Below are 12,724 nucleotides of genomic sequence, written 5' to 3'. Positions count from 1 at the left end.
AATGCTTGACGCTTTTTTTTTGGTGGCGGTTTTCGTCACTTGTCATGTATCCTCGCCGTATAAAAGAACAGACTTCACAGTTGTGTTGAAAATCCGGATTATATTTTCCAACGTAAGAGTCCTTACGCATTTGATGTAGCTTGGACAAGTCTAGTTTCCGATTGATTTCAACCATCCAGACATTCGTAATGGTCAACATCGCTTGATTTTGTTACAAGATTGGAAAGGAAGGGGGGGGGGGGGTATTCCTCTGAGCAACGGAAATTAATCTTGAATGATAAGAAACAAATTTTTGGTGTATATCTCGGAAAAGTCCAGTTTCTTATCATTGTCACCCATCCGGTCACTGGTAATGCTCAGGATCGCTTGATTTTGTTACAAGATGAGACAGAAACTGTTCTGCTGAGCTACGAACCCGAATCAAGGGTGATAAGACACGAATTTGATGTATCTTGGACAGATCAGGTTTCCGGTCGTCGTTTGAAGTTGGACGCTACACACCTTTGACACATGTTACTTGTTATAATATATTATTACTGTTGGATCCAAGGTGTGTTGTCTGTGTAGTGGAGGGCGCTGCCATGTTTGCTTTCTATATTTTATTACAGAGTGGGATCGGTAAGTGATTACAAATATAGATAGTTCGAAGTTGACGTCACTCAGGTCTTTGTTATTGGTTTTTGCCATCCGCGTTTATGAGTATTGCTCACTGAACTGTATTAACCTGACTATAAACGATCATGGATGCACACAGTTTTGTGTGTTGGTCCGTTATACTTCCGGATGGCAATGTTATGAGCTTCTTAGCCAAGCGCATACTATCTATAATACATAGCATACTCTTGTGATGATGATGATGATGATGATGATGATGATGATGATGATGATGATGATGATGATGATGATGATGATGATCATTATTTCACACTTCCGATGTGACTGGAACCAGTTTTTTTACCTTCATACTTTTGTTCCCATTTTGTGTTGTTTTTTTTTTAAATAGGCGAGAACTAATAACCCAAACTGATGGTCCAAAAACAAAACAAACAAACAAACAAAGTGCTGCGTTGCGTTAACTTCTTTCATTCTATTCTCCCCCCCCCCCTGCCCCCCCCCCCCCCCCCCCCTCTCCCCACCACCCCAACCCAGTGCTGGTCCTAGCACAGCACCACGGCAGTCAGCTTGACAATATCCTGTGTTATGATTGTGACTTGGGTGACAGATTTCCTCATTGCTTGGAGCAGCCAATTTGTTGTGGTAGTGGTAAGTTGTCGTCGTCGTCGTCGTCATCATCATCATCACTTTCACCTCAACTGCAAGCAACCCATGCTATATCTATTAATCGCCAACCATTATCATCGTTGTCGTCGTCGTCATCATTATCACCACCACCACCACAATCATCATCATCATCATCATCATCATCATCATCATCATCATCATCATCACAATCATTATCATCATCACCATCATCATCATCATCATCATCATCATCATCATCATCACATCACTCATCATCATCATCATCATATCATCATCATCATCATCATCATCATCATCATCATCATCACCATCATCATCATCATCATCATCACCATCATCATCATCATCATCACCATCATCACCATCATCACCATCATCATCATCATCATCATCATCATCATCATCATCACCACCACCACCAACACTATGACCTCAACTGCAAGCAACCCATGCTATACCTGTTCATCACCAACCCTTGTCGGGGTTTGGTTACACACTTACATTTGTGAATCTTATTGTCCCACAGACAAGCTCAGATTATATTTTTTATTTTTGTTTGTTATTTTTTGTTTTTGTTTTGTTTTTGTTTCATTTTTATAGGCGAAGTGTGTCGTGTTCGGTACGGCTACAGGACCGGCGGACACACTCCACACATCAAATGTCGTAAACAAAGCGACTGTCTATCGCTCATCAATGGACACAACACACCGTGCGCTCACGGGGGCGTGGAGCTTCATTCAGGTGAGCTAAATCATCAATGGATAGGTCCAGTTTTCGTGCCCCGCTTCTGGAAAGTTCATATTTTTTTTCCCTTGGGCAAGATTATTCTCCCTACTTTGTTCATTCCAGATAACAAGGGTGGGTGATTCCTGTTGACATTAGACATTGATTATCTATAATTCCAGCACTCCCATCGGAAAACCCTATCATTTCTTAGTAAATACGTCATCGTTGAATAATGCTTTGAAGGCATTGAATTAAAAACATATTCAACAATTTTAGAATATTTGCACACATTTTATTGGTGTGGAATTAGGTGTAAAAGACAGCTGATTGGTAATTATAAATAACCCTTTGGTGCGCATGAATACAAATCCATGATTTTTAGTTTTGGGTCAAATTGTCATTCAAGCAGAAGGAGAAAGATACAAATTTTGGTGAATAGAAGTACTAATATCATAACATCTAGTTACAAAATATCTAATAATCTTACTCGGAGGGGTGGAATAAACATATTCTTTCGTTTCTTTGTATTTATTAAACTCGTTATAATTTTTTATCGTGCAATATCACATACTCGCAAGCTCGTTGTGTTATTGGGCACGATAAAAATAAATACAAATATAGATAGAAGATATCCCAAACGTGTCCAATAATTTTATTTAACACTTAATTGTTTATATTAAATACCCAATTTGGTGTGTAGAGTATTGTCAGACGTGTTGCCATGACAACCAGTGTGTCACTAACATCACCGATGTGTTAAAGCTGGAGATGATCGCTGTCACAGTAAAGATTGTTCACAATTATCTTATTAAATTTTATTTTATTAAGAACTGAATTCATCTCACTCCAGTTATATTTCGGTAGGCTTAGATAAACTTTACCTTCTAATATTAGATCGTCTTTCCTTTTATAGCCTTCCCTCGAATTAATTTCTAATTAGTGAATACTTTTCGTTCTACATTCTGTCACGTAGCCACTTATTATAAAAGCTGATAGGTCTAACACTCTACACTCACTTTCTCTCCACAATCTATGCCGGACGGCCAGTCGCTCTATTCCTATATATATACTGGAAGATTTTTATCTTTTGGGACTTTGTAGATATTATATCTACACCATTAAGACGCCGGAGCTTTTAACTTTGATTGTATAATCTTCAAGGATCAAACCCAAGCCCGCTGTACTACACTATAACCCCTTACCAATTGCCTGGAAGTGGAATTTTACGAGTCCAATCCTGTTATCAGAGGAATAGATCATCCAAGCCCATCAACTGCCTGGAAACATAAACTTACGAACCTGACATACTATCATAAGTTACGTAAAATATTCATATCTCTATTTGTAACTGCCACGATCACTGTTTATCTCTTTTAATTAAATTTCATCATTATTTTTATTTCATTGTAAACAAATCGTTAATTGTTTTTCATTTATAGTAACTAGTAAATTCTGGGGCCTCATTCTACATAGATCTTTATGCATAGTCGAGTAGCTCTTTACTCACTTGAGACCATGACATTTTGGAGGGGACACATATAAAGAATTGAATTTATTTAGTTACTTATATCTATTTCATCTAACTTTAAAGTTTAAATTGTAAAACTCTTAATTGCCCCACTTGATCATATTTTAATTGAACTCCCTATTTACAGGATTAATTTTTTTTCTTTTTCATTTCTTCATTTAAATGGAATAGCAATTTATCCATTCATTCTTTCATTCAAATTGAATAGCATTTTATTGATTCATTCCTTCATTCATTTATTCACTTATAAATTATTCATTCATTCATTGTTCATTCATTTATTTATTCATTCATTCATTCATCCATTCATTCGTTTATTCACTCATTTATCCAATCATTCATACATTTATTCCTCCCTTCATTCTTTCATTCATACATTATCCATTCATTCATTCATCTATTCACTCAGTTTTTCATTCATTCATTCATTCCTTGTCCACTTTGTTATTATATCACTCATTTCATTTTGTTGTTTGCCTCATTCATGAATTGTTTTCAATATGTTTACATTCCATAACGATTCATTCACCTGTCATCCAATCACTCAGTGTTGTGAACACATTTTGTAACTATTGTAAATCTTACGATATTTTATTGTTTTGTATTTCAGACATCACTGTTAAACACTCTTCAATGCCTAATTACAATTGTTGAACAACCATTGAACAAGAGAGAGGTCCCAGCCACGAACTGAGTTGGTAAATATATCCTTCATTATTCTCTTTTACATGAGTTGGGCATCACATAGTAACTATAGACATCGTGATTTGTTTTGCATAGTGATTTGTTTTAAATGCATTTTTGGCATATTACTGTTACCGAAAACCACTTATATATTATGTTCTGAAAAGTGAGTCTTTAAAAACTAAATAATAATAAAAGGAGTCTACTAGCCGTCGTGTTATATTTAGTGATAGATAACTTGGGATTATTTTGGCATCCTATTATTGTTATCACACTCTAGTACATTAGCGTCATTGCGAATAATTGTACACAACTAACGACGAGTCACACACATTGGTGATACATTTTTCGTAGTAACATAGTTTAGAGTACACGCGATTGACACATTGTTATTGACACAAGTCATAATAACTCCGCATTGTATTGACACATTGCTTTATAAGATATAACGATAAAAGGCATCAAATTCAACATACATAATAAGTTGAAATAAGAGAGAGAGATTTCTAAAAATAGAACAGTTCATTCCAGTAAGTGTAAATAAATAAAACAGTCAGTAACAGTATCCTGTCAATATAATATATATATATATAAAACATCGTAACTAATTTATTGCAACATGGAAGCATATAAAAGATACTTAAGTCTCGCAAAGGACTTAGAAATACCCCAGGAAAGAATATTTTCATGGTGCGAAGAGAAAGTAAAAGAAGAAAAAGAACATGAAGAAAGAATTCGTAGAGAAGAAAATGAAGAAAGAATTCGTAGAGAAGAAAATGAAGAAAGAATTCGTAGAGAAGAAAATGAAGAAAGAATTCGTAGAGAAGAAAATGAAGAAAGAATTCGTAGAGAAGAAAAAGAACATGAAGAAAGAATACGTAGAGAAGAACGAGAAGAAAGAGTCCAAGAAAGGGAACTAAAAAGACAAATAGCATTAGCAGAAGAAGAAACCAAAAGGACCCAAATGATGCTGGAAATTGAAAAAACAAAAACCGGTCATGAAAAAAAACATAATAATAGTGATGAATTTTTCGTGAAACTTCCACGCATGCCAACATACGATGAACGATCAGACTGTTTAGAATCCTTCTTACACCGATTCGAAGTTCAGGCTAAAGGTTATCGTTGGCCAGAAAGCAAATGGGCCACAGCCTTGATTAACTGCTTATCTGGAGAACCGCTAAAAGTTTTCTATACCTTAACAACTGAAGATGCAGATGATTATGGTAAAATTAAAGACGCTCTACTAAAAAGATTTAGATTAACGGAAGATGGTTACCAGGAAAGGTTTCACACTGCAAAACCGGAAAATGGAGAAGACTTTAATACATTCGTGAACCGAATTACTCAATTTCTAAATCGGTGGCTTGAGTTGGCAAACGTAAAACAAGACGACTTTGCAGGCCTTTACTATCTCACGCTGAAGAATCGAATCTATCAAGCTTGCAACCCAGATTTAGTCGCATTCTTTAAAGAGAGAAAGCCAGAAAACTTGGACAAATTAAAAATCTACGCAGAAAACTTTAACAGCGCACATCCATTGACACCCCTTAGCAGAACATTGAAGGAACCATACTACGCTGCTGCTGCTCAGAGTCCAGGTACACCTAAAGTTCAGTACTCAAATAGAACGAGCCGATCAATCACTCGGAACACGCAAGTGAAACAAGATGATCATAGTAACAAACCATGGAACAAACAGTTCAATAGAGACCATAGCCGACCCTATCAAAACAAAACAAGAAATAGCACTGACAATAATACTGAGTATAAGAAAACCAACAAACCTATAATTAAATGTCAATATTGTGGAATGAAAGGCCACACAGCAGACAAATGTTACAAAATCGTGGGATATCCGAAAGAAACTGCAAATGCATCACTCCAAACCAGTGTAAATAATCAGACACGAATAATGTCAGGAGAAAATATAAATGTGTATTGCGTGAAAGGTATGTCACTTTTAACACAAACTCACAAATCAGGATCGCTATTTTTTTGTGAAGGCAAAGCTAATGGAACTGATTGCAAAATATTGAGAGACACAGGATGCAGTACAGTAGGAATAAAAGCATCTTTGATCAATGACGAAGACAAAACTGGAAAAACGGTACAATGCATCACATTCAGTGGCACAGTCGAAACCTTTGAAACAGCTAACGTGTACATAGAAACCCCATACTATACAGGAATAGTGGAATGCTGTATACTTCCCAACCCCGTCGCTGATGTTATTGTTGGCAATATAAAAGGTCTTAAAGACAACCCAACAGATGTAAAAGAATGGTCATTAACCCAAGAAACAGCTTGTCTAGCAGAAACAAGAAAGATGACTAACACAACAGAGAAGCCAATGACTATTTATCTTGAACCACAACAATTTGACAGGAACACGTTCATTGAAGAACAGAAAAAGGACCCGACTTTAACTTCATATTTCAATATCGCAAACAAAGGGACGAAATCAAAAGTTGAATACATCATTGAAAAAGATATTCTGTTCAGGTTACATAGGAAAGAAACAAAATAGCTAAACAACTGGTCACGCCGAGTATTTACAGAAACAAAATCCTTGGAATAGCGCACGATTCAATAACTTCTGGACATCTTGGGAGCTCTTCCACATTGAAGAGAATATCCGAGAATTTCACATGGCCTGGAATTACTAAAGACGTCCGAGAATATGTGAAATCTTGTGACACATGCCAAAGAAGAGTCGCAAAAGGCAGAATACCGAGATTGCCATTAGAGACAACCCCAGTTATTGAAAAAGTTTTTCAAAAAGTTGCAATTGACATTATAGGCCCTTTAACAAAATCAGATAGAAACCATACACACATACTAACACTAGTCGATTACGCAACCAGGTGGCCAGAAGCGATAGCATTGAAATCAACTACATCGGATCACATAGCTGAAGCATTGATGACAATTTTTACTAGAATAGGCATACCAAATGAGATACTGTCGGACAATGGACCCCAATTTACATCACATATGATGCATGAAACCATGAAACTCATGGGAATCCAACACTCATTCACAACTCCCTACCACCCCCAAGCAAATGGTCTTTGTGAAAGATTTAATGGCACTCTAAAGAATATGTTAAGAAAAGTGTCAGCAGAAAAACCAGATGATTGGGACAGATACTTACCAGCAATCCTATTTGCATATAGAGAAATACCCCAAGAATCTACAGGCTACTCCCCATTTGAGTTGATGTATGGACGATCACCTCGCGGCCCGATCAATATAGTAGCCGACATTTGTAAAGGGAATGAGGAGGACAATAACGAAATTATGTTTGCTTACGAATATGTAAGAAACCTAAAAGACAGAATAGAGGACACGTGTAAGCTAGCACAGGAATCCGTCACCAAAAAAGCAGAGAAATACAAGGAATACTCTGATCGCAAAAGCAAATCAAGAAAATTTGAGATTGGTGACAAAGTACTAATACTCTTACCCGATGACTCGAGTAAACTTTTAGCTACATGGAAAGGACCATTCAAAATAACAGCAGTAAAATCTAATGTTAATTACGAGATTAAAATTTACAACACAACAAAGACATTCCATGCAAATATGCTAAAAAAGTATTTTGATAGAGACACAGTGTCGCAACCTATGTTTACTAATATCGAAGCTTCAAATGCAGGATTAATCATACCGTTGGTCATGGGACACAGACACCCGAGACAGAAAAACGAACAAAAATCGCACAATTGCAACCACATAAGACAAAAAAAGAAGTACGCAAAGTACTTAGGCTCCTAAATTTTTACAGGAAATACATTTACAACTTCGCGCACATCGCGACACCGCTAACAAATCTGACAAAGAATGGGTCACCGAACAAAATTGTTTGGACAGAAGCGTGTCAGAATAGCTTTAACCAATTAAAGGCATTACTCTGTTCAGAACCAATTCTTAAATTACCCGACATGTCAAAAGAATTTGTTGTAAGAACTGACGCGTCTGATAAGGGCATCGCAGGTGTACTATTACAGGAACATGAGGGAACTCTAATGCCTTGCTTATATGCAAGCAGAAAATTATTGGACAGAGAATCACGATACTCTGTAATAGAGCGTGAAGGCCTGGCCATCGTCTTTGCTTTAAAGACATTCAGCAGATATCTACTGCTAAAAGAGTTTGTGGTCGAAACGGACCATAAACCACTCACGTACATAAGAAATAACAAAATGAATAATAGTAGAGTACTAAGGTGGAGTCTATTTTTGCAAAATTACACTTTCAGTATCTCTCACATACCAGGCTGTGAAAATATTCACGCCGACCTACTTTCTCGATTAGTATAAACACGTGAGAAGGGTATAACTTAACCTCCCATGCATACTGTTAGTTACCTCGCAAACTATGCCAAATCAGAACGCACAATTTCGATAATTTTATTTGTAAACATGATGACCCAACTTAATGTAACATTGAGTATTGTTTGGATATATATACCATACCCATTCATGATTTGGGAAATATTCTCTTTACTATTATTGTTATGAATTTTCACTCATTTATGATTAATAATTGAAATGTCAATATTTCATTTACATTTTCATTCATTTCATTTAGTAAATTACCTTCATATCATCGACTTTAATCATGCTTCATTACCATCACTATTGTTTATCACAATGATTTGTAATCACATTGCCATCATGTTGTTCATCACAATGATTTGTAATCACAATCTTTCATTGTTATTGTCACCCATTCATATACCTACGTTAATATAAACATTTCCATGTCTAGTTAATAAATAATTTAATTGTAGCACAAATCATAACAATGGATTAATGCTAGAGTATCATGATAGTAAATTTACTTCCGTTTGTAAAATCTATCTTTCCCATAATGGTTAAAGAGTATATTTTAAACGTGGGTGGGGGGTGTCACAGTAAAGATTGTTCACAATTATCTTATTAAATTTTATTTTATTAAGAACTGAATTCATCTCACTCCAGTTATATTTCGGTAGGCTTAGATAAACTTTACCTTCTAATATTAGATCGTCTTTCCTTTTATAGCCTTCCCTCGAATTAATTTCTAATTAGTGAATACTTTTCGTTCTACATTCTGTCACGTAGCCACTTATTATAAAAGCTGATAGGTCTAACACTCTACACTCACTTTCTCTCCACAATCTATGCCGGACGGCCAGTCGCTCTATTCCTATATATATACTGGAAGATTTTTATCTTTTGGGACTTTGTAGATATTATATCTACACCATTAAGACGCCGGAGCTTTTAACTTTGATTGTATAATCTTCAAGGATCAAACCCAAGCCCGCTGTACTACACTATAACCCCTTACCAATTGCCTGGAAGTGGAATTTTACGAGTCCAATCCTGTTATCAGAGGAATAGATCATCCAAGCCCATCAACTGCCTGGAAACATAAACTTACGAACCTGACATACTATCATAAGTTACGTAAAATATTCATATCTCTATTTGTAACTGCCACGATCACTGTTTATCTCTTTTAATTAAATTTCATCATTATTTTTATTTCATTGTAAACAAATCGTTAATTGTTTTTCATTTATAGTAACTAGTAAATTCTGGGGCCTCATTCTACATAGATCTTTATGCATAGTCGAGTAGCTCTTTACTCACTTGAGACCATGACAATCGCATCGCCGGATCTGTTCTGTCCTCACCGATGTCACGTGGACAACCTCAAGGAGTGTGTTGACAATGGCAGGGTGTGCGACCACGGCGACTACTGTGAGGTAGGTGACACCCCCCCCCCCCCCCCCCCCCCCACACACACACAACACTTGAGCTTTTATATAGAGCAATATCCACTAAAACGTGCTCAACGCGCTTTACAATGGATCTCCAACCAACAGTAACACTTAACAAACATGTAGGATGACACAAGACACATGTTAACAGAAAAAACAGTGTTAACGACCAAGTACTCATTTTACACCTGAGTACGGTGAGAGGATGTGATTAAAGAGCCTTTACCCAGAACTCAACTATGCGCCATTCGGGACTCGAAAGCGAGTGTCATACCAAAAGACCACATAGCCGTACGGCTTTGTGGCTTGTAATATGAATGTTCGAATCCTGGACTGGGCGGCAAAATATTGAGTTTTTTGAAAAAGTATCTTTAGTTTTCATTTTCTCACCGTACTCAGGTGAGAATGGGATACCTGGTTGGTAGGATGATTGTTTCTGTAGAAGCAATATCACACCAGCGCTTACTTATCTTTCTTATCTAATAGGTCCAAGGGAGCGGTTGGCTTGCGACTTCTTGTAAAACGCTTTGAGCGCGCGCACACACACACACATACATACACACACAAACAAACAAACACACACTCATACACACACTATGGCTTGCACACAAGCGCATAACTACGCAAACGAACGTTTATACACATTCCAAAAAGGCACACTGACATACGCACATAATCACATACGCACAAACACACACACACACACACACACACACACACAGAGAGAGAGAGAGAGAGAGAGAGAGAGAGAGAGAGAGAGAGAGAGAGAGAGAGAACAATTCAACTCTTCAACCATTGACTCCATTGCCACTGACGTTTGTTTACCCACCAGATCAAAGTGGACCACGCCCACTCTGTGTTCGGCGAATGTCGAGATGACCATCTCTGGAGTCATTGTCTTGAAGGTCTGAAGAGGACACCATGTCCACTGGACTTGGCGGTCAGTTGTTGTCGTCGTCGTCGTCGTCGTCATCATCATCATCCTCATCATCATGATCTTTATTGTTGTTGTTGTTGTTGTTGTTGTTATTATTATTATTATGATATTGACGATGATGATGATGATGATGATGATGATGATGATGATGATGATGATTATTATTATTATTATTATCATTATTATTATTATTATTATTATTATTATTATTATTATTATTATTATTATTATTATTATTATTATTATTATTATAATAATAATAATAATAATAATAATACTTTATTGCATCCCAAAAAGGAAATTTTTTGTACAGACGTGTTATAATTTACACATAAGATAAAAATACAATGGAAATAGGATGTATATATATAAAAAAGGAGCAGCTCTATAACCAGAGCTGCGCTTTATAATATGAATAATTTCAAACACTGTAAAATAGTTAAAACTGTCACTATAAATTGAAAATTGAAAAGATTGCAAAACAAATAAATTAATAAATTAATATTTATATTTTTTAAAAGTAAAAATGAGAAATAATTATATAAAATGATTATTGCTTGTGTTTATAAAGCCTAATACTGGACGGCAGAAAAGATTTTCGGTGTCTCTCTGTTTTCGTTGAAATAGAGAAAGGGCGACCACTTCTTTCTGACATAATAATTGATGGTCTTAGTGGATGATACTTACTTACTTACTTAATCCTCTTCGGGCCTTGAGGCACATAGGGCATCCACCAGACATCTCCATTTTTTGCGATCGGCTGCTTTTGCGGTGGCTGTATTCCAGGACAGGCCTGCTTCCTTTAATTCTTTCTCCATCGTCCTTCGCCAGGTTTCTTTGGGTCTTCCCCGCTTTCTCTTCCCATCTGCTGTCCAGTACAAGGCTGTCTTGGGAAGTGACCCTTTTTCCATTCTGGCCACATGACCCAGCCAACGCCATCTTCTTCTTTTTATTTGGCTATCAATGCTAGTGAAGTCAGCTTTCTTTAATAGATCCACTGTTCTTATTTTTGTAGGCCAAAATAAATTAAAAATTCTTTTTAAACACTTGTTCTGAAAGGCTTCTAGTCTCTGTATTAAGGAGGATGTCATTTTCCAGCTTTCACTTCCATAAAGCAGTACACTTAAAACATTGCTCTTGTATATTTTCAGCTTTGTCTTTCTCATTATTTGCTTTGATTTCCAAAAGTTTTTCAGCATGCCGAAAGCCTGGTTTGCCTTTTGAATTCTGTGCTTGATATCGTGTTCTGCATTTCCGTCGTCTGTTATTTTGGATCCGAGGTAGGAGAACTCTGTTACCTCTTCAATTATATGTTCATCTATCCTAATTTCACTGTCATGTTTTGGATTCACCCTAATGTACACAGTCTTATCGAAATTTATTTTCAGTCCAATTTTCGAGGCGTTCTTGTGTAGTACGTTTAGTTTCTCTGAGGCGTCTCTGTGTGTACTGGAAACTAACGCGATATCATCTGCGTAGTCTATATCTTCCAGAAAAGATGTCAGTGTCCAGCGAATGCCTCTCTTCTTACCATCAATTGTATTTTTTATGAGCCAGTCTAGAGCCAGGATAAACAGAAGCGGGGAGAGTACGCAGCCTTGTTTTACACCAGTTGTTACATTAAAGCTGTCTGTTAAATTGTTACCACAGATCACTTGGCATTGGTAGTTGCTGTACATTGCTTTGATTAGGTTGACTATCTTCATCGGTATACCATAATGGCGGAGTATTTTCCACAGGGACTCTCTGTGTAAGCTGTCAAAGGCTTTTTCAAAATCGACAAAAATGGTGTAGAGGGGGTTGTTCCATT

At 36.6% G+C, this 12,724-nt stretch overlaps 1 protein-coding gene across 3 annotated transcripts in view; it reads left to right on the top strand.

Moving 5' to 3' along the window:
• Window positions 1-519: 519 nt before the first annotated feature.
• LOC144975628 (uncharacterized) overlaps window positions 520-12,724 on the top strand; it is a 20,820-nt gene continuing 8,615 nt past the window's right edge. The window contains exons 1-6 of one of the 3 annotated variants that reach the window (XM_078919797.1): window positions 521-618; window positions 1,150-1,263; window positions 1,864-2,004; window positions 2,690-2,765; window positions 9,866-9,962; window positions 10,810-10,917. In XM_078919797.1, coding sequence (XP_078775923.1) covers window positions 582-618; window positions 1,150-1,263; window positions 1,864-2,004; window positions 2,690-2,765; window positions 9,866-9,962; window positions 10,810-10,917 — 573 coding nt within the window. In that variant the 5' untranslated portion in view covers window positions 521-581. Of the gene's footprint in view, window positions 619-1,149; window positions 1,264-1,863; window positions 2,005-2,689; window positions 2,766-9,865; window positions 9,963-10,809; window positions 10,918-12,724 lie in introns of all 3 variants that reach the window. The other 2 variants (XM_078919798.1, XM_078919799.1) reach the window with 2 other exon arrangements.

Source organism: Berghia stephanieae, chromosome 6 (assembly GCF_034508935.2).
Source record: "Berghia stephanieae isolate SIO BIC M18660-M18661 chromosome 6, UCSD_Bste_1.3, whole genome shotgun sequence".
In the NCBI taxonomy this organism is placed as follows: Eukaryota; Metazoa; Mollusca; class Gastropoda; order Nudibranchia; family Aeolidiidae; genus Berghia; species Berghia stephanieae.
Note: the sequence above shows the minus strand (reverse complement) of the source record. Positions and strands in the feature narration are given on the sequence as shown.